At 37.8% G+C, this 23,785-nt stretch overlaps 1 protein-coding gene across 1 annotated transcript in view; it reads right to left on the reverse strand.

Moving 5' to 3' along the window:
- Positions 1–8,104: 8,104 nt before the first annotated feature.
- thsd7ab (thrombospondin, type I, domain containing 7Ab) overlaps positions 8,105–23,785 on the reverse strand; it is a 147,893-nt gene continuing 132,212 nt past the window's right edge. The window contains exons 26-32 of the mRNA XM_062422842.1: positions 18,004–18,181; positions 17,163–17,167; positions 13,911–14,003; positions 12,489–12,571; positions 10,682–10,895; positions 8,872–8,959; positions 8,105–8,686 (exon numbers count right to left, since the gene is read on the reverse strand). Of these exons, the coding sequence (XP_062278826.1) occupies positions 8,536–8,686; positions 8,872–8,959; positions 10,682–10,895; positions 12,489–12,571; positions 13,911–14,003; positions 17,163–17,167; positions 18,004–18,181 (812 nt within the window). The 3' untranslated portion in view covers positions 8,105–8,535. The remainder of the gene's footprint in view (positions 8,687–8,871; positions 8,960–10,681; positions 10,896–12,488; positions 12,572–13,910; positions 14,004–17,162; positions 17,168–18,003; positions 18,182–23,785) is intronic.

Consider the following 23,785-nt stretch of genomic DNA (forward strand, 5'->3'; position numbering starts at 1 on the left):
GGCATCTAGCAGAGCAGACTATGGAGAAATAGAATATAATATTTATAAGTATATTTTAATTAGAACCATGTTGTCATTACCTTAAAATGAGCCCTTTATATCTAGGAGTGGGTGTTCTTTCACTGAGCATGCCCTGTTGCACCACTATGTTTCAAAGTAGCTCAAAAGTCGGGGGCAAATTAAAAAAAGAAAAAGGAAAGGTCAAAATTTATGCAGCAGAGTCCGCCTTTGGTTAAGCTTCAAAGAAGCTGGGATGCCACACTTTCAGTAATGCAATATGATAGCATCTTTCACCAGCCTGGTAAATGCCCTCGTCTTTCAAACTCAACATGCCGAGTTTTGTAATTTGTAGCCTTCAAGCCCAAAATTACTCCAGCGATTCCATTTGAGTAATTTTCTCAGACTTGACAAAGCTGCTCCAGAGCCACAAAAGACATTATAGAGGTGTTTTCATGCTGAGTAGTACTGACTTAAAATTGGTGGAGCGCCCCTTTTAAAAAGTGCTGTTATCATCCTGTAATTTACACAAACACATTAACACTCAAAAACCTGTGAATTTAGAACATTAAATTGATCTTAATTTGTAGGATTAGTGGACAGGCTGCTTAGATAAACCCTAAATTTGCTGGTTTGAAACCTGTAATTGTTACTGTAAGAGCTGGCCGAGCAACATTTATATATATTCTTTTAATGTTTTAAGGTTGTTTAGTTACTCTTTAAAGGACCAGTGTGAAGAATTTAGTGGCATCTGGTGGTGAAGTTTCAGATTGCAACCAACTGAATATCCTTCCCATCACTTTCCAAGCATGTAGGACAGTGGTCTCCAACCCTGCTCCTGGAGAGCTACTGCCCTGCATGTTTTAGGTATCTCCTCACTCTAACACACCTGATTCTAATAATCAACTCGTTATCAAGCCCTTTGACGAGCCTCAGCTGCTTGATAACGAGTTAGAGTGAGGAGATACCTAAAACATGCAGGGCAGTAGCTCTCCAGGAGCAGGGTTGGAGACCACTGATGTAGGAGAACCAACAACTATTCTTACTTTCAGAGGATTATAGACTAATTAAAACATACTTATGAATATTATATTCTGTTTCTGCCAAGTCTGTTCTGATAGATGCCATTAAATTCAACACAGTGGACTTATTTCGTGACTATTCCACCTATCTACATCTGCTATATTCTGGGTTTTGTTTTTGTCATTTTTCATCATCAACAAATCCCATAAAAAGACCAAAAACAACAATGCATTGATCCTAACAAGTATTGTCTGTGTATCCTAAAGATACATCTTATTCCTTTGTGCCATAGAGCTCCATTATGGACTAAAGATTAGTGAAAAAATGACATCTTCATTTTTATAACTGGAATGATTCCTGTCACCACGTTAATTAATCTGCCACTACAAATAGTCCCCAGCTGTTTAAGAAAAAAAAAAAAAGGAATACATTATTAAGCTGTTTAACAGATTTACATCTTCAGTAGGAGCCACTAGGCTGACGGCTCAGTGACACAAACATGTAAAGGAAGTTGGAAAGTATCGAAAAAGAGACTTTTCGTGAGATTTGATTGAAAAATATAGAATAACAGCAGCCCTGTCCTTTAATCCTGTCCCTTAAAGTTGTGTTAATGGAGGGATTTTGCCCTCTACTACATAAAAAAAGACAAAAATGACTTCATATACTGTTTGTGTTTACAACCATGTCCTCATTTATTTTCAGTATTTCTTCCCATACATATAAACAACCTGTACAAAATGGCTGAGCTTTTCGTCTTTTTCTGCTTCTTCTTTTTTTTTCTCATTCTTTTTTTTTTTTTTTTAAGTTCACAACATAACTTGCATCATGATAACAACAATCAGCAAATATCATACACCCACTTTGCAATATTCAAACTAAACATTTTCTGTGCAATACAAAATAAATGTACACATACTTAGATTATTTTTTTCAAAAAATAAAAAATTGCTGTTATTTACAAATCCAACAACAAAAAAAGTAAACATTCTCCACACCAGTTTGCTTTTACGTTGAACTCAGCAGAAGCATGTTCTCTTATTATTAACATTGTTGTATAATTTTTGTTTGTACAGATCGTTTTTTTAAACTATATTTCACCTCATATAGTATGACTGAAAAACGATAGAGCACCTATGATACGGTTACTACATGAAAACCTTTTTAAAAGTCTGAATTATTCTGTGCTAAGTGACCTCAAAATGAAATCTTCATGTCTACACGTAGTGTTTGCTGGGCCCCATTCAAGTATTACAACTATTACAGGACTGTTAGTATTTAGTTATTGTCAGTAAGGCAGAAATGACATTTGCATGACATGAATGGTTCAAATTGTCTCCCTTTTTCTTTTTTCAAAATTACATCTTTTTTAATTTTAATATACTACTTCAGGTAAAAAAACAAAAGGTTAAAATCTCAGTAAAGACTTTTATTTTTAAAGCAGGTGATTCATTGAATGAAGCCGCCTGCTTGATCGTCATAGTTTGATCTTTAATTGCATCTGGGCAGAAATAAAGTGACAACACCAGACGAAATCTACGAACCACAAAAGGTACTTTAACTACAAACAAAAATGTAAAAAAAATTAGAAAAAAAGAAAAGAATCAGTTGTGAGAAATAAAATCTATACATATATATATTTACTTGAGATTCTAGCCTGTTTTGTAGAACGTGACGCATCTAAAACATCTTTTTCTGTCGCCGTTGGTTTTTCATCTTTGATTGTTCTTGTGTTGACCTTAGCTGTTCCTCTGCTTTTATGCGGCTTTTTTGTCAGTGGAAGAGGCAGTGTTTTATGGCAATAGAAGGTAGAAGTCACATGTGCATATCATGCTGCACTAATATAGTGCAATGTAGTGCCTGAAACAAAGCAAAGGTGGAGGCAGGCAGGCGGGCAGGCAGTAGTTCCATGAACAACTGATTGCAGGCTACTCCTCCATCAGCATCGTACAGATTGGTTTATCCCACAAACACAGGCCAGTGTGCCTCTGAATCAAGCAAAAAAAAAGAAAGAAAAAAAGGAAAAAAAGAGGAGAAATGCCTCCCCTTTGTTCAAGACTGTAAAAGAGATTTGAGTCAAAACCCAGTTGAGGATTGAGAAAAAGGAATCCAAACCTTTTTATGGAGATTTTCCTCTCCCTCCTCCTCTTCCCTGCGGTGACTTTTGGCAACGTACGAACCGTCAGAGCATCCTAAGCCTCCAGCTACTCAGCATTTTTAGGGACAAGCAGAAAAAAAAAAAAAAAGCGCGGAGGAAGAGAAGAGTTGATGCTTGTGCTGCCATGTTCAGAGACAGCTCAGTCTGTCTTCCGCACCCAGCCCTCCCTTCATCTGAAACAAGTCTTTACACAAATGTGGATGTGTAGGGGACAAAAAAACAACAAAAAAAAGGCATTTCATTGAACAAGGTGGAGGTCGTGAAGGCTCTTGCAAAAGAAAAGAAAAAACAAAACAAAGAGGGAGTGAATGGAGCACTACTTGAAATGGTTAAACCCCAATCTGCTCTGTGCTAAGAGGATTTTCTATAATTTCTCCGCTCTGTGACGTGTCCATTCACGCTGCAAACATCCATGTCCTTCACTGTAATGGCGTAATGAATTGGGTCTCTATGACAGGTGAAGTGCTCGGTGAAGCGTCTCCCGGAGGACTACATGTCCGTGTCCCCGTCGTAGGCGAGAGTCAGAGGTTTTAGTCGGTTGTTTTGTTGCCTCTGTCTCTGAGGTCTCTTTGGCTTTTTGCTGTGTGAAAAGATGGAGAGAAAAAAGAGTCAGAGAGGCACTTGAGTAATCTTCTATACTCTGTATCTAAACTATAAACCACCATACAAACCATGTAGTTACAGTGCATGAGACTCTGTTTCTGGAAAATATGGTTCATAAATGATGGTTTCAAATTGGTTCCCAATTGATTTTTTGTTGTTGTAATTTGGCAGCACATCTATATCGATTATCTTTCTGTTTTTTCTTCAGGTATGCTGTTAAAATTTAGGTTTGATTGAAACCTCTGCTTAAATGATGCTAAAAATAGCTATCTTACTTAAAAGTTGTTACAAGTGGATGATAAACACCATCAGGTAATTACCAATCTTTCAAATTAAATGTCATCAAATCCTATGAAAAAACAAAGAAACCATGTTTCAGTCTGACATTTTCTGACTTCCTGTCTGTGGCCCCTACATCTTTCAACATTTTCTGACTTCCTGTCTGTGGCCCCTACGCCCATTAGGGCCTCGTGGAGAGATGGACCTAAATATGACACATCAAAATAACTTTTATCCTTAAAAAACAAAAAAACCCTACATCATTTTCCTTTGGTTTTGGTCTTTTCATGGCATTTCTTTTCAACCTCCTGAGACCTGAGCTTTTCTTTGGTATGTATTTTTAATTTCTCAATATGGGGACAGTGGGTTTATTTATTTTTGTATAAGACAATTTTCTTACATTTACACCTTCCCAATGTCCTCAAACAAGTCATAGCAGTGTCATAGCTTGTTGCTGTTGCTAAAATTAGTTTAATTTGTACAGCATATCAGACTACAAACATTATTAAGCATAAATTAACAAGATTCAACCATAAAATCTGATCAGGTTTTGTACCAGGTCCACTTTTATTTGGGGACCGGCTGTTGATTGACTCGGCCAAGATGCCTACTATCTCATTTTTACAGATTTTTACACTGTATTGTACTTTTGTCACGACTAGGTGGCAAAAAAAAGTGTAACGAATGAGGACAACAGGTCAAAGTTAAGCAGAGTGAAGTATGAGGTCCGACAAACCCAAAATGTAATGTCCCCATATGAGGATGCAGGGTCACAGGAGGTTAACCTGATGGAACCATCTGAGAAGTCATCCTTAGAAACTTTGGAAAAGAGCAGACGCTTAAAAAAAATACTTGGCAGGTGATTGGATGAAGCATCTGTCTATCACCATCTATCGTTTCACGCTGTCGGCACACCTAAACTACGCCCACAGCTGCCAGTAGTTGTGGGTTCTGCTGATTGGCCCCGAACACATAACTTGAAGCCCGATGAGATGGATCCTCATGATATCGTGATTTCATGAATACAGCTGCCTTGCAAGGTAAGACTTTTCTGTTGTTGTCAGCCTTAAACTTTAGAAGTAGAACACTTCTTTGCACAATAAAAAAAATTCTAGATGGTTAATTTTCAAAGCAACCAGCTGAGCTAAGCTGTTTTAAAGCTACAGTGTAATTTACACAGGTCAGAAGACTGCTGCTTCTTTTACACGAAAAGTATTGTCGTAATAATGTAAATGTCTGTTTCTATTATTAAACTACACATTCAGTATCAGCTCTGTATGGAAAAGACAACTATAGACCTCAGTGAGGCCACAAACTGTGTTCGAGCAGGCTGATCTGTATTAACTGTACTGCTGTTCGAAAGCCATTAAAACAAACATGTTTGTTTGCATGGAAAAAGACACTGTATATAATACTCAACATCTTTAAAAGCATGAAAAGTATTAGTAAGTTAATTTGCATGCAAACTGCCTCCAGGGGGAGCACCTTTACAGATTTCTACCCTTGTACTTATCTGAGCTGTCAGTGCTGCTTTAAATAAAGGCTTGTACAGTATTTATTATCCTCTGCAGAAGGACTGTGACAGACCGCAGAGCTAATCTTGTATGCATTATCAAATTTGAGTTATCTCAATAAAGTATCAGTAGTTCCAATCACAGGACAGTTAAATTAATGCATTTAAACATGAACTACCCCCCCCCCCCAAAAAAAAAAAGAGAACAGAGATGTAAACTGGTGTTGTAATGGCGTCTCGAATAACGAGAAGCTTCAAAAAGAAAATTCTGGATAGACGATCAAAGCCGACTGGATGGAGAGCTGACAAAAATCATTACAGAATAAACAGGAAATGTCAGCGAACATTCAAACAAACAGCAGGAAAACTTCTGCTGCCACAAAAATCAGCTCATCTCTTTGCTCTGCGGCTTCGGCAAAGTTATTCATATTCAGATATATTGACTTGAAGCCACTGGGGCTGCAATTAACAAATTCATCATTGACTAAGCTGCCAATTACTTTTTTGATTAATCAAGAAAATGTAGAGCTGCAACAATTTATCGATTAATAAAAAATCACAAATATTTTGATAATCGAATGATGGTTTTAGTCATATTTGAACAGAAATGCCAAATATTAACTGATTCCAGCTTCTCAAAATGTCAAAAAATTATGCTGTTCTTTCTCATACATGATGATAACCGGAATATCGTTTGTGGTTTTGACTGTCAGACAAAACAAGATTTCTAAATACCATATGCTGTGGGAAATTATAATAGGCATTGTTCACTATTTTCAAGCATTTTTATAGTGAAAACAATTCTCTATATTCAAGAAAAAAATGGCAGATTAGTTGATAATGAAAACAATCTTTAGTTTCAGTCATATCAAAATTCCCACAGCTGAAAGTGACATATAGAGCTTGTTTTGTCCCAACAAGAGCCTAAATCCCCCAAATACCTGCATGTAAGTAAAAGAAAATCAGAAAATTCTCACATCTGAGTATTTTTTCTTATAAAATGACTCATATGATGAATTGATTTAAAAATTCATGTTCTATTAATTGGCAAATTGCTCGATAAACCAATTGCTAATGCTAGTATTCCTACAGAAATGCATGTAATAGTCCATAAAATGATGGGAGTTCCCTTTATTCCCTAATCCGTCTTTAGCTTCCATTGATCATGCGGTCTGAACATTTTATACACTCTGTACATTCAATGCTGAACACAGAGAAACAACATCAATCTGTGTAATGAGTAAAAAGGATCACAGGCTGTGGATATGACAGGAAATGAAATGGGGTAGTGAAATAAACAGTAATGTGTTGCCCTACTTCTTCTTTCGACCACAAGAGGGCAGCGTGACACCGTGCATCAGGCTCAGTGAGACTTTAGTGTTGGTAGATTTAAATATGACTTGAGGTACACAAACAAATCCCTGCAGTAATACTGAGACATCTCATTTATCTGCCGTTATCGTAGGACTGTGTACTTTCTTACACTGCAGCTCTGTAACATCTATATTTCATTTATACTCACCCATACAAGCTTGTTTAAGTACACAGCTACACAAATACACTGATGTACCCACTGGGATCTAACAGATGATTATGTTTGGACTGACATTGTGTTATTTCATCCTTGTGTGAATACACAATGTGATGTGCTTGTAGTAATCTTCCACAGACTGAGGCTCCAGATCCCAGAGTAGCATCAAGTGTTGCCATGGGGATACTATGCTACGCTACTATGATAATAATCTGTTTACTCCTGCTGCTGAAAGTGACCCGATACTCATCTTTTTGCTCACATCACGTTGTGCAAATAAGATATATATTGTCTAAATAGGATGAAATCTTACCAGTTGAGTTTGAGAGTTTAATGTTAATGCACTGGTCTTTTATCTGAACTGATATACTTAATTATTTTGGTCTTTAAGCCCAAAATAAATACAGTAAAACCTAATAGAAGATGCAATCCCTGCTGCACAAGCTTAGTCTATAATGTTTTCTTTTTTTTCTTTTTTTTCGCTGAGGAACTCACTGAGGGATAGAAACATCAGTTTTTATCTGCAAATTAAGCCAAATGTGTCACAAAGTAGCTGTATAATATCTTTAAATAAAATACAGTCTGAAATTATTATTTAAATAAGCAAAAATCTGTTCAAATCAAACTAAGTAAGAAACATTTTATGCAAACTTTTGACACTTGGTAGTTTTAAATACTTATGATGCTACTGTACAGATACATTACATCATTATATTTACTTCAGTGCAAATTTAAGGGTATTTCCATTTTGTTAGTTTATATGCTATACTACTTAACGACATTTTGAGTCATTTATGTGACCATTATGTTTACTTTGGGGATTAAGATTTTACATGTGATGTGATTGTAAAATAACAGTAACAGTATAATAGTCAAAAAATAACATCAAATACTAATAATACTGCTTGTTAATGCATGTTACTGTTACACACAGAACAGGGCTATTTCTTTCTTTCAATTTATGGTACTTTTACTTCTAATGGAGTATTTTGCAATTGTAGTATTTCTACTTTTACTTCTTCCATCACTGTCAGTCAGTACTCAAAAGGTTTTCAGACCTGTAAATAGACTAAAGAAAGTTTAAAGAATAAAACAGATATGGGTCACTTTCAAAAGCAGGAGGTAAACAAAATAAAGATACAGAGGGAAAAAGTTCAACTAATCATCATTTTGTGGTTTGATTGTGGTTTCAAAGGTAAACTCTATCTATGTGGTCTACAGCTTCTACACAATTCTACACGTTTCTCCTCACCTGCACCAGCATCTTCACTCAGCTAAGTCAGGCAGGACATGTGACACTTTTAAGGAGCGGTCACAGGGAAAGGCGAAAGGACTGCTGGTACTTTTTATACTGGACGGTGTGTTTGGGGTTTGGGGGCGGGGGGGTGAACCCTCCACCTCATCATTAGCTGCTGCGAACCCTCCACCTCATCATTAGCTGCTGCTGCTAGTTTGAGCCAGCTCTTGGCAATCAGGGCAGGTGTAAATCATCTCATGTGCATTTTGGCCCATCCAGACCGCCGTCCCATTGGTGTCGGTCTCTTGGGCCTTAAGAGAGCGATGCACCTTGGCACAGTAGGTGCTGCTCTCACAAGAGGGTGGCGTGATGACAAAAAACAGACAAAAGATAGCGGTGATGTGAAGGTGGCTGGCCTGGATAAAGGTGAAGGGAAGGGAGGGGTTTGGTTTAAATCAGGTAGAGGGGAAAAATGAGGACGGTTTGTTTTAATGAATGATGATAAATAGGGGAGATAAAACTCATCAACTCACCAAGCTAGGTATATCATAGACACTATGAATATGAGGAGCACAAAGGCTCCGGCTGCTACACCATACACCCACATCTTCAGCTTCCCATCTGTGGAGGAGGAGGCTCGTCAGTTTGTCTATCTGTTTACACGTCAACATCATGGCACCATCAACCACTGAAGGCTGCAATAATTCATTCTCCGGAAGCTTTTACGTTTTTTTTTCTTTTTTTTTTTTCTCAAATGGCAGAAACGTGTTTTAGTTCTTACTATAATGAAGTATAATAGCGTGAAAAACAAACACCTGGAAGATAAACGATAAGAGAGTTACGCGACGGCGGCATGTGTCGACTCCTGACAGACATGAACTCAATCTGTTCTGCGCTCTTGCTTTCTAAATGTTTCTTTTACCGTCACGTACCATCAGTCACAGCTACTGTGAAAATGCAGTTTCTCAAATGTTGATATATATATATATACACCAGCAGAGTAGTTCGTACATGCATCTGAGAAGACGGAGTTTGGAGTACAGATGTCTTAAAGCTAACCTTAATTAGAGCACAGTCAACGCTAAAACTTCATGACACAAAACGAAAGTAAACTCTGCTGTTGTCGTGTGAAAACCTCTCAGCTTTATGTATTAACTTCACTTTGAGGATTACACAGTGCTCTGCAGGTTGAGAGAACTCTACAAATGCTCGCCTTTCTAAAACCTTTTCCCATTAGATAAACTTATATGGTTGGCACTCAGAAAAATAGAGGCTGTTTTTCTTCTTTTTTTTAATCCAGTAGTGCAAGTGGAAATATTTTAAATACAAAACCTGTACATGGGTCAGTGACAAATAAGGGTTGGCAAGATGATCAATTCAAAAATAGTTTTAAAAGCTGCATCAGGTTTGTTAAAATGTACATTTTGTATTTTTGTTGGTTTTATGTCATTTGAAATGACATTTGCACCATTTTTAACCAAAAGTAAGACTGAATGCTCCTGAAAATGTCAAATAGTGTAACCACAAAAGAATGATAAATATTATATACTTTTGGTTACTTTTACTTAATTAAAAAATAAATACAATGTAAATGCTTCCTGATTTACATGATTCCCCAGATTAAACTTAATATTTAGAACAATTGTATTCCATTACCTTTATTTAATATAAAAAGTTATAATGTAAGATCATGCCAAACTAAGTTTTTATGGTTTTACCACTTAGACATTTTTGCCATAACCTCTAATATATTCTCTCAAAATGGATTAAAAGCAGAAATGTTATGCTGGGTCCACAAAAAAATAATGTGTGTAAGTGATCAATACATTTATTTTCACATTTTAACCCAGTTTAAATTTGACTAAACCACATGAAGTCATTGACCCACATACATGAACATCGCTTCAGGTCATGATTGCAAATGGGAGCTTCGGAAATGATGTTTGACCTTTTTCTGACCTATGTTTATAGTCAACATTTGGCTGACTGTAGCATTTCCCAAAATATAAACCCACAGCGTTTGTAACCTTTTGACTTCCTCCTCATTTGTGACTCAAAAGCATTTTAATGTGGTGGTATGACTTGATAACTTAAACAAATAGGTGCATCTAAAGAGAGCATTAATGCATGGTTAGTTCCCCAAAAAACATAACAGTTAAGAGATTAAAGGTTTTCACTTGACAGCAACAAAACACTTCTGCTATTTACATCTTTCTTTTTGTACCATTTCCTGCAACCAATTGATTATTTTAAAGTTGTTGTGTGTATGGCAGTTTGAAGAGGAGCTGGTGAAACTTGGTGTGAATATAAATTAATAGTAAAGAGTGATTGATGTGGTCTGACCTGGTCCGTAGGGCTGCAGGTACCAGGTCCGCCCGCTGCGTCCGGGCTGGTTGGTGGTGGGTAGGGTGGGGTTAATGGCACGACTGGTCTTCACATCCCCCTTCTTATCCCCCGCTGTGGGGATCTCCAGAATTGGGATGGGGGCGCACTGGTCCAGCTGCCCAGTGGGAGACAGCACCTCTGTGAAGCCCTCCTCGCACATGCAGACTCCAGCCTGCAGGGGGCAGCGCAATATCATGTTTGATGAGAGCTCCAGGTACAGTACATCATGATAATGTTATATGGAAGTGATTTAATCAAATGGGGTTTTGGGAAGAGACCCTGAATTTTGGTATGGTTGGGTGGCTAACCTGTCACTGGTTGATCACAAGTTCAATCCCTGTCTGTCCTTAGCAGCCACGTGTGCCGCTGACCCATCTCCATCTCATTCATTTTAAGTCAATCTAGATAAAAGCATCAGCTTCCAGAAAAATCTAAACCATGGCCTCATCCCCTTATATTTAATTCCTGTTTCCAATTCTGCTAGAAAACCGGATAGTATTAACCTGCACTGCCTTCAGTTTTTAATCTTTATTTATTCTGGAAGGGTTTGCTGACTAAAAATGCTCTTTTACGCAACTCCTTGCACTCAAAGTTACATACATTCAGTTGAAAGCTTTACCGGTACAAACTATCTAAGCAATGCTGGAAAGTAACATTTACTGGTGCTAAGTACTGTACTTCAGTACAATGTTGAGGTACTTGTACTTCACTTGAGTATTTCCATTTGGTGCTACTTTATACTTCCACTCCACTACATTTCAGAGGGAAATATTGTACTTTCAACTCCACTACATTTATCTGAAAGCTTTAGAAGCTTTTCAGATGAAGATTTGACACAATGGATAATATAACATATAAAGTAGTGTAAACTAGCTCCACCTCCAGCAGCTACAACAGTAACATGCTGCTCTAACACTGATGCTTCACTATTAATAATCTAATGATGTCATATATAATAATATATCAGTCAGAGGGACCAAACCACTACTTTTACTGTAATACTGCATACTACATCAAACTCATAATACTTGTGTACTTTTACTGTAATACTTTAACTACATCTCTCATAATACTTGTGTACTTTTACTGTAATACTTTAACTACATCTCTCATAATACTTATGTAGGATTTTTCATGCAGGGCTTTTACTTGTAGTATTTTTTACATTGCTCTATTGGTACTTTTACTTAAGTAAAGGACCTAAATACGTCTGAGTCTGATCTGTTGGCAGTGAGCAGCAGGGGATTAAGTGCCTTGCTCAAGAGACACTGGTAATAAGGAAGGCGCAATATCTGCTTATTATGCTGGTTCAAAGTCCAGTTCTCATCAGACCTCATAACATTTTCACCAGCAACAACAGCTGACTGCTGGGCCTCGATTGTTTATAAGAAATATATTTTCCACTAACATGAATTAACTTTGAGAATTTACCAGCTGCTGTATTTGGTGGATAAAAACGTATTCGATTTCGCTGCAGCTCAGCTGAGAGACACTACAGAAAAATAGGTTTTACATCTTCATGCTGCCATCTTTTTTATTCCCTGCTGCGTTCAAATTAAATTATGGCAGCAGTATGTCACAGTGAGTACAGACACTGCCATTTATCTGGAGCACCTGTGCTATCAACTTTATGCTTTTTATTCTGTTTACTCTGTTTTTATTGTGCATTTTTGTCCATAAACCAAATTTCTCTCTACAAGATTATTTTTTCTCCATTCTTTATTTTCGGTTAAATTTGTGGATATGAGAACAAACAGGAGCTTACCTCACTGCAGAAAGACTTTGGCATGAGACACGGCGAGTCACAGGACCCGTTGTCCACTGGAGGGTTCACCGGAGGACAACCTCCTGAGGGTCACATGACGATAAAATCAAATAAAGTACATGATGTTTTCAAAGGAGTACAATGATGAGAACACAAACAACAACATCATTTGTGATCCAGAGCTTTCTGTTGCTTGAATAATAGCGTCAACTCAAGTAAGAAGACTGATGTTTTCATTTAAAAGGCTGTTATAACACATCTTATATGTTCAATGATTGTTTCTAAAGAGAGACGATATCTATAACTCACCATAACTGATGTAGCGGGGGTTACTTTACAGCTGTGTGTAACTGTGCTTAATGAATAGCTATAAGCTCCCATCGCCCACCAACTTCACTTCTTATAGAAAGAAGTCACCAGTTTTTGCAGACAGTGTTTTACATATCATATTCATATTTTACATATTTTGTGTAAATTTGACCTCCTACACAAAACTGCCATCAGTGGTTTAGACTTACTGAGATTCAGAGCTGCTGCAACTTCTCAGTTTCTAGATAGATAAACTATTTATTATTCAAAACACTGCAGGGCAAAGTTTCACAACCTTTTTGACTTAGTATTAAAACTACTACAAATAATGATTTTATAAAATTATTGTAGGGGTCACAAGTAGGGTTTGTGACCTCTTGTCGCCACCTCAAGAGTTGTATATCTACTAGTTCTGACGAGCTCTACCAAAAAAAGTGAGTTAAAACAATTAGTTTATCAGTAGATTCAATTAATAGGCAACAATTTTGATTTGATTTATCATTTAAGTCAATTTAAAGGGAAAGAAATAACACAAACATTTTTGGCTCCAGCTTCTTAAATGTGAGCATTTGGTTGTTATTTCTTTTCTGATGTTATCTCAGGTTTCTCTATTGTTGTTCAACCAAAAAAAAGCAAAAGCTGCAGCTCCAATATTTATCCAGGAATTCACAAGAAAGAAGGCAAACATCAGAGTAAAGTCTATTTCAGACTCTGAATCTGTGGCAGGTTTACACTTTACAACGAATTTAGTGCTGTGGTGCATGACGATGAGGTAATACAAACACCACAAGTCAAGCAGTCATAGATAATGTAAAATAGAAATGTACAGTACAAATATGTAGAATATAGCTATATCTATCTATATATACTTAAACTAAAGAGTTACTAGAGTTTAAAATGACAAGAATTAAATGTACATATATTGAATGGAGATGTGTAAACATGTGTAAATCCTATTTTTTATAGGTCAAGATTTCAAGTTGGGAGTCACTGGTGTAGAGAATACAGGGAAACTTTGGGTTTCAACTATTAAACAAGTAAGTTCCCCAAAGCCGAGGTCTCATGTGAATGCTCTACAATGTGAACTACACTGTAAGACCCGGAGTTTCTTACCGGTGACATTGAGTCCGTCTGAGCGCTGACACCAGATGAGTGGGCGAGTGGAGTTTAGACTGCTGATCCATTTGTACTCGTAACATTCGCCCCCTGAGAGCAAAATAAAAAAAACAATCAGTATCTATAGAGACTGTCTGGCATGAGTCTGCGATGAGGATCGCGGTCCACACATCACAGTGACGGATTAATAAAGCAGCTGCTAAATTATGGTTGTATAATAAGCTGCTGTCATATAATATCACTATCAGTGTGTCTTCACAGAAGGGTCCAGTTCAATGTTTTAATCTTCAGTAAGAGCTTTTGCTTAATGACTTTCTATCAGTGCTATTATGACTTTATCAATATCTCCATCAGTGCAGTAAATGACCATATTTCCCTACAGAGTCCTGTGTAACCAATCATCAGTCCAGAACATTCAGGCTAGCATAAATGAACAATTTAACCTTCAACAAAAGAAAGATCTATTCTCTGCAGGCCTGGGTACAGTATCACTGCTGCAGTCAATGGCAAAGCTCCATCTGCTGCTTCCATGGGACAATTTGTCTGAGGCTGAGACGACATCACCCTTTATGTTCTTCCCTTTTCTCATTTCTTTCTTTTTTCTTGCTTTGGCACAGATGGGTTTTTTTCTCTTTCTTTCTTTTTTTTTCATTTTTGTTAAGTTATCGTTGAATCGCTCACTTCAGCCAGCACTTCCCACCATCTTTTATGAGCAGACTGGAGTTTTACTACTATAGAAACAATTCTCAGGGGAGGAGCTGCTCTGGAAGCAGAAATACTGTCAGTGGTAGTGTTAGAAAAAGTCACGAAACTGGGAGGAAGATAAGTAGCTGATTTTTTAACTGAAAGTAGATTCATTATAACCATGATGTTATAAGTAACTACATTTATTTAGCATTTTAATACCAGTTTACAGTGTTCCTATCATGCACCAACACACACACTGATGTCGGCCATCAGGAGTGACTCAGGACGTCTTGCTCAAGGATACCTAAGAAGTATCCAGTCAGGATCAACCCAATCTACCTTCTTAGCCTACATTAGCTAGTTAGCTAACCTGCTGACCTTCATACCATCATATCTACGATCAGAATTGCATGAAAAAAGCTATTAAGTTATTTACATTCATACATTTATTTATAGCTACACTGGCGCCATCAGCAGGTCAGTTATCCAATTAAATCTTCTAAATGGATTGTCACAACACTTCATAAGGCAAGAGTATTTATAAAGCACATTTCAACAATAAAGCAATTCAAAGTGCTTTGTATAAAACATTAAAAGCACTGAGGCAAAATGCAAAATAAACACACTATAAAAAGTACATTTAAATACAATTAAAACTCTCATTACAGAGCTAAGAGAGTAGAAAACAAAGACAAGCTCAAATAGAATAAGACAGGTATATAATACACAGTGCAGTGAAAGGAATAAGTAATTACTTGAATTAATTAAAAAGGCAAACAGAAATTCTTCTGCCTGGATTTAATCATCTGCAAACAAAACATTTACTGTTTGTAGATATTTTTGGTTACAGTATGACGTATTCTATTGACTTTGGTGATCCCCTAACTTTTACCACAATGAAGTTGATGTTGTTGGTTTTGAGAGAAAAAACATATTTATTGGATGTTTTGGTACAGATCCTCTGACTTTTCACCTCCTGCTGTAATGAAGCTAAATACTATATTTGTTTAGTTCTTCTATTAATCACCAAATTCCTGCAAAGCTAACAACATCAGCCTCAGTTGTACCTCAGTGTAATATCTACTCTAAGTCAAAGCGCTACTCCTGGCCTGGCTGTAGACTCTGAGTCCACTAGAGTCTACCCGAAGTTATAAATATATATTTTTTATTGATTAAGATTAAGAAACATGTGATCGGATTCCTTGTGGAAATGTATGAGAAGAACGAATCATCTGTTTAGCTGTAACTGTAAATATATAGACTCATGTTTCATTGCCCTTTTCTGATGAGCAGAATATTAATGTGTAATTCTATACATGTGTCAGACTCTAGACTATTTTTATGTGATGCATTTTTTACTTTACTGTACTGTACTACTTGCTGTTATGCTGCTGAAGCCATACATTCAATCACTTATATCAACGATGAGCTCATATGAATTGTGCTTCTAAGAACACACTTGTTGAATGTGAAAGTATTTTTTGATGCAACTATTTGATCTGTTGTAATATTATAAATCTCACAAGGCAAGATTGAAACACAATATATATCTGTGGTAAGAAAAAAAAAAAAAAAGATAATCCCCTGCTTTCATAAAACATTCAGACAGCCTTCCTTCAGCAAAAAGAATAATTACAATACCTTCCATCTTTTCTAACCACCCCTCCTCCTCTAATAATCAGGCCCTGATACTAACTTACGGTCTTCTTTTTTTGGTTACCTTGAAAAGTAAGCTAATAGGATTATATCTGTTTTTAGAGTACCTCTGCCTGAAATAAACTCTTGTGAAATCAAAACAACAGACCTGTGTCCCAACTCTATATTACATACTACATAATAAATTTTGTACTACTGTTAACACTGCAGAAACTGGATTTATATATTGTACCAATTTTACGACTTGAAATTGATGATGAAAGTCCACACCAAGGAACGTCAATCATGTCGTGACTTTAAATTTGCATTCACTGATTTCTTTGGCAACATTTTCACAGCGCTATCATTCATTTGAAGTGATGTTTCTATCCACCTGATGAATGAATTTTAGTCCAATATTCACTCTCTTTCTCGCTCTGTTTTGGTCTCAAAAAAAGATTGATTAGTGCAGCTTTAAGCTACTGCCAATTTTCAAATTAAATAACAAAAAAATAAAAAAACGAGACAAATGTGTGATTAAGGATTTATTTTTATGTTCCTAAAGCTGTTGGGCAACCGTCCACGATTTTTACATTTTTTCCAGCTTTCAGCAGCTCCTTTATTGCATTTAAGAGCTTCATTGAGGGACAATAGTGGTCATTACCGGCACAGCAGCAGCTTGCAAACTAAAATCCAAAAATGCAATTTCAATCTGCATGCTGCCATTTTTAAAACTTCATATTTTTTATTTTGATTGCAGACAGCGTGGTTAGAATTACTATACAGTAAAGTGTACACCTGGGATACAGCTTTGTGTCTGTTTTTCCTCAAGCAAGCCTCACATCAAACCCCTCTTTCCCTCCCTCCCTCTCTCCATCCCTAGCCTCCCTTTCTACATCACTGCCTTCCCTCTTCCCCTGCCTTCACTGGTCCTGGCTGGGCCACTCCTTCTCCTCCCTGATGCCTTGGGAGATGCTGTGAAACCAGGTCAGGCTGGTGAAGACTGCTGTGGGGCTGTGTACAGTAGCCAGAGAGGGAGGAGAGGAAGAGTGGGAGGTGAGGGAGGAGGGGATGGGAGGGGGCTGGCTGCTCTACAGACTGAGCCTATAGATTTTGTATGTCAAGGTAGCGGGTGGTGGGGTTCATACACAACCCACGTTAAATGAGCATGGAGGGGTTTCCTCTGTTCGGAGATCTAACTCAATAAATCCTGTCAGACCCGGAGTGCAGAGGTGAAACAAAGTGATATTGTAGTTTGTCATGTTTTTGACTTTATATCGAGGTGGCACAGCGGTTAGCGCTGTTACCTCGAAGCAAGAAAAACTTCCTTTGATGCCCTCAATCCCTTCTCCACAAACATTGTTTCTCTCTCTCTCTTTCTCTGTGGGTTTCTTCTGGTGTTCCAGTTTCCTCTCACAGTCCAAACATACATGTTCAGATGGATAGACGTCTGAATAGCCTGCAGGTATGACCCTGAATGTACTGTAAGTCTCTTTCTTTGTTAGAGTTCCTATATACTGACAAGCAGTCCATTATCCATTGTCCATTTTCCTGCCTTCCACCTTATAGAGACTGACACCGACTTCATTCACTGAGATCATGCACATTAGGAGACTGTGGGTTAAGTAAAGGAATAGAAGAATTAAAGTCTGACTCTGCCACTTTGCTGCAAGGTGATTTGCATGCACTGAATGTTCACTTGTCAAAGAGACTTTGCTTTTGTTAATTTGTCAAACTTGTCTGGTCATGAAAGGGTTGAAGCTGTCACTCACCTGTGCAGGACTGAGACTCCCACGCCTGGTCGGGACAGAGCTGCAGGTTTTCAGGCTCCTGGGCCAACACGGCTCGTGAGCGGGCCTGAACTGAACCGAACTCCACACCGGCCCCTTTGACGCAGATGCTGACACACGAGCTCCAGTCTGACCACTCCATCAGGTAGCACTCGCCTGCAGCGCAGAGGAGACAGAAAACCTTTTAACAAGACGATAAAAATATAACCGAGATGTAATGAGCATTTTCTACCGAGATATTTTGAAGGTTTAGGGGATTTCAAACATGGAGAAGTTAAACTGTTGCAGTAAAGTTTAGTTTTTAACAAATGTTTTTAGATTATTGAGATTGTATGCATTTCAGAATGACAAACATCTGCAGAAATAGAGCATGCCACAAAAATAATTAATTGTAAATTAAATAGAATTAAAATTCAATTAACACAGTAGTCATGACACTTAGGGTAAACTTTAAGCCATAAAAAATACACAGAAATTAAACTGTTGCAGTCATTTTTTGCAAATCTTTTAAATCATTTTATACATTTCAGAATGACAAAACATAATTAAATTCCTCTTTGCAAATACATTGTTACACTGTTTTATAAAGAAAGCATGTCACAAAAATACATAATTGTAAATGTAATAGAATTAAAATTCAATTAACAGAGTGATCATGACACTTAGGGGTAAACTTTAAATCATAAAAAAAGCCCTTATCTTCACCCCTCAGGGTCAGAAGTGCCATAGACGGCTCACACTGAATGAGGTTGCGGTACAACAAACAAACTCACATATTCAGCTCATTCAAAAGCAGCTAAATTAAATCCTCACAAATTAAGCTACCTCACTCTGGCATCTCTTCGCTGGTATTCGTTTCGTGTGGAATTTTTTAAAATAACTGCCCGATGACCTGTGCAGCATTGCTATGTCTGGCCTTAAGCCATATCGCAAATCTTTTAATTTCCTATAAGCCAGTGTGCTGCCTCCAATTTGTACAGAGGTTGGACCTTCTGTCTATTCCAGAGTTTAACACAAAAAAGGTGTTAAAAGATCAGACCTGATTTGGACCTGCCTGAGGTGCTCCAGGTTGGCAGGATCAGTATTATCTCAGGATTTTAATCTAGATTTGATGTGCTTTATTTCATTTTCACTGTTACTTTGTGTGTATCTGTCATCACTTGTTTTCACTTGATTTCATTTAGCTTTTATTTGACTGTTTAAATTATGCAAAAAATATCTGCATTGCAGTTTTAGTGTGGGTGTCCCTGGTAGAAATCAGATCTTCAGCTTTGGCAGCGCTAAAGCAATGTTTCACCTATTTATCTATGGATGAGAACAGTTTAATCTGGGTGAGATGCTGAAGTATGCAGCAGAGATGCATTCAGAATACAGATTTACATATTGTATCATGTGATGGTTGAGCTCCTTTGAAGAGTTTCAGGAGGAGGAAGGTGTGAGTTTGAGATGCAGGGCGGGTTGGTTTTGATCACAGTTGACAACTGCAGCTCATCAAACAACAGGGGAAATTGAACAGGGGTCAAAGGTGCCAGTGCATGAAAGTGTTTGAATGTGTGTGTGTTCATAAAACCTGCTAGAATTCCCAATTTATCCCCAGCCATGTGCAAACAGCCCTTGAATTTCTTCCCAAATGACACTATAGTACCTCCCTGCACAGAAAACAGTCTGTGCTTTTGATTGCTGTTTGATACTTCAGTGCTCCTGCAGTTTTGGCAAAAGGGGTTGGACTGACTTGTTATCTAGGGCAACGTTTCTCAGTGTTTTCCATCTCAGGGACCAGCAGACATCTGATGAGTTTTTTTTTTCCCACCCCCCAAAATGAGAAATCCGCTAGTGGAAACACACGACACACAGTTGAAATATAAAATAAATTTAAATCGTAGTGCTTTTAAATGAGTTATGGGTTGAAAAGAGGATAACACTTTTTCTCCCATATACAGTATCTTAAAGATACTGAGTCACGAATGATCAATGATAAACCAAAATAGACTTTGGAAATGAACTCCGCATTTGTGTTTTGTCTTTTGGCAGAAGCAAGTAACAATAATTCTCCCTTCAGGGAACACTGACAGTGAAAATAACAGATTTATATTTAAGCCGCACACTGTGAAAATACGCCCCTCTTATCAGGCTGAATCATAAATTGGAGGTTCAGTCTACTATCTTTTCTTATTGAAATATTGCTATTTTTCCCCAAAGGAAATAGTGATGTTGGTAGATGTGCACTCCAGTATGTGTAGCATAACATCAGGGGTGCAGCCTCACAATGTGAAGAGGGATGTTGTGGCTGTGGGAGGGGAAGTAAAGTGTTGCAGCTGCAGACCTGATGGACAGAGTCTAGCAGCTGTTGGGCAGAGTTCACCTGTCTGTCTGCTCTGCTCTACACAGCAAAGCTACATCAAACCCAGCAGCTGATAAGCCTCCGTTACAAAACCTGACAACAACTCATCAGACCCAACCTTTGAAGTGATAATCCAATCTGTGAGATTCTCTCTCTTTTTTCATCAGTGGGGTTGACATCTTTGTTGCTAAACTGATACTATGCTGTTTTTTATGTTGTAGTGCTAAACCCATCACCTGTCAGTCAAAGTGGGGTCAATAGGCTACTGCTACATCTCCACCTACATATTACTGTGTTGATAAAGGTTTCCTAAGCCACATTGGTTAGCAATGCTATGGGTAAACACCCATACTGTAAATGCTGCAACACCTGCTTTGATATACAAAAGTTTTAAATAAGTGCTACAAAACTATTTATAAAGTCCCCCAAATGTGGCCGACAAACATGTATATATATTATACATAGACACACATATTTTTTCTCCTTATTTTAGTTTACCCATTTAATTTTCTTGCAAGGCTAAAAATACTGAGTGTTAAAATATTGTGTTTTTCCCCCACTTCAATTGTGCAACTTGTCAACACTTTTATCTCTGAGCAACAACACATTTTACCACAGAACAGCAAAATGTATCATTTTAAGCTGAAAATAAAAGTTAACCTGGAGCACAAACAGTGTTGAGAGAGGTGGACAATGTATCACTTCTTTGCTGAGTTTAATGTCTTATGCAGCATTCCTCTACTAAACATGTATATCCGTAGGCAAATTGTGACGGACAAGAGTGTGGAAACAATAGTTTCTCAGCTGTGGGGTGTATACAGTTAAAATTTATTGTGCCAAGTTTTCAATTGGTTCCCCTAGGAGAGAACAAGTTTGAGACATTTGCCCTAAATTCTCACATAAAAGCTGTTATTTTAGTCTTGTGGCAAGAATGAACAAATAAAGGCCAGCTGCTGCATAAATTACACTGGGAATTGCCAGTACTATAATGGCTAACACAGTAAATCCAGAATCATGTACATTTCCAGTAGTACAACAATATAGTCTCGAAATATCCACCAATCAGCTGTTCTAAGTTCCCTTTTAAAAAAAGGAGATACTGTCTTTAGTCACTAATTACTTCCAGCTGCTTCTACTTTCTACTGTCAACGAAACTCAAACCTTAATGCAGATATTTTACGTTGAAAGTGAAGCAGAAAAAGACGATATAGTGCCCTTGAGCTTCTGTAAAGTGTCTAATGTGAAACATCTATGCAGAAAGTGCTGAGTTTCTTTGACAGAAATTTCCCATTGAATAAAAAAATAGCAAAGCAGAACTGACTGCAGTAATTAGTAACAGTATTAGTATTAGTAAGGGCCCCTGTGTTAAAGTGTGTTAGAATGTCGAGTCTGAAATGGCTTTACTGTTGTAGTGCTGTAAAATATACATTCTGAATACATCACAACACACAAACAGCATTAACACAAAATAGCATTAAGAGTAAACTAAATCAGGAGCAGATCAGATAATCAGGGAGTTGAGTTATGGAAATATGATTAAAAAAATGTATTAATCATTAATAAAGAATAAAGGCCCAGTTCTCTCTGCATTTAATGTAAATGAAGAATTCACCATAAGCTGAATCAGTGTTCTTTCCCCATAAATCAGTAACACAGAACAGCAGAAATGTACTCATGAAAATGTTATGGATAGTGACTTTAAAAACCAGACAGCTGTCCACATATAAGCAGTGAGTTCAGTGGTCTCCTGAGTGTGAAGACTGATGTTTTTGAAGGTAGAGCTGGCGTGTGAAGGCGACCGTGGAGGATGGAGGGAGATGACGCCTGGCAGTCAACTGAAAGGAAAGCTTGATACGCCTCTGATTTTTAAGACTCTTCTCACTTTATGTAGTGAAACAAGTTATTTTAGACTTCTAGACTGTTTGGTTGCTTTACTATCCAGACTGCAACAAACCACTGAAGAACCTGCAGTGATTAAATGCAAATGTGCATCTGTGTACTGTATAATATTAAACAGCTTTTTGCCTTGCACATATATCAACTAAATCACAACAGATGTCGAGTCGAGACCTAAGCACTCACCGAAATAAAAAAGTCATCCTGTGCAGGTCAGTTGTGCATTAACACTGCCAGGTTTGAGGGTTTGCTGCTTGCTGGGGCTATCCATGCTGAAAATGTGTTCACACATGGCGCACTAACAAGCTTTGGGTGGAGGCATCAACCAAATGGCACATGACATCATTGTTGTTTTAGGTTTTAGTTCCACACCTCACCTGGGTCTGCTTAACAATTATGTATGTGTAGTTAGGATGAGAAAAATCACACAAGGCTTTAACACTGTGTATAAAACACAGTATGGAAAGTAAAGTCAATTATTCCTTTAACTCCTCCACTGAACAGTCCTATCATAGCTTAGCTAGTAACAGTTAACTAGAAACAGTAGGGTTGTCAAGCTTATGATGTCCCCACATGTTAGGTGGTGTGAATAGCTACCATATCAGAGTTTATGGTAACATTTGAGGCTTTGTCATAGATGTATCATAAGAGCTGGTTACTGGACCAAAAATGGTGCCCATTCAGTCCAATAAGAATTGCTCGACTGGCAGGTACACCAAAAAAAGCCTCTTTCTAGCCTCTTGGTTTTTGTTTTCATGTTGTGCAGACCACTGAATATGTGCAGTAGTCTTTCCGTCTGCTGGTCCCACCCACGAGTTCCCACTCAGCTCATAAACTTTACATTGTGATGACGTAACAGATTTTTAAATTGCTATTCTCAGCTGTTTTACAAACATAAAAATCTCAACGACCTGGGACATGCTGCATCAAGCATCATTGAAGTTGTTGCAACAGTCTTGGCAAGATGATGGTGGAAGGGGTGGATGCAACTAGTTTAGGAATTATGGTTGCTGGTGGGGCTGCTGATACTGTATGCGGGAGAGCTGAAGCCCCAACATGGATTTGTTGTGCTTCTACTCTAATGGAAATGGAGCAGGTGGAGGCTGGATGTGGTGATGCGCCACACAGAGAGAAAATCCGGGCTGTGCAGGCAACAAAGATAGGATAATAGATCTCTAGTCCAGTGGGCCCCAATAAGTGACCTTGTTGAATTGCTGGAGGTGGGCTGCAGTTTCAAAGGCGAAGTGGATATGGTATTGATAAAAAAACGGAGGGCCAGATTGAGGATTATGGACATATAGTCATCAAGTTATGGCGGTGGGCAGGAAACTTAGAACAAAGGACGCCAAAAGCGATATCTGTGGGAGTAATTTCTCTGTAACGGAAGGATGTTCTCCCTTTCAGTTGGAAGCGCTCTTCATGTCCTTCTAGGAATCTGTCGGCAGGAGGTTGGTGGAGGGAAGGCAAGAGGAGTGCAAGATCTATCTAAGTATCGTCTAAGATCTGCTTACGTATATTGGCAG

The sequence above is a fragment of the Scomber scombrus genome, chromosome 7 (genome assembly GCF_963691925.1).
Source record: "Scomber scombrus chromosome 7, fScoSco1.1, whole genome shotgun sequence".
NCBI lineage: Eukaryota > Metazoa > Chordata > Actinopteri > Scombriformes > Scombridae > Scomber > Scomber scombrus.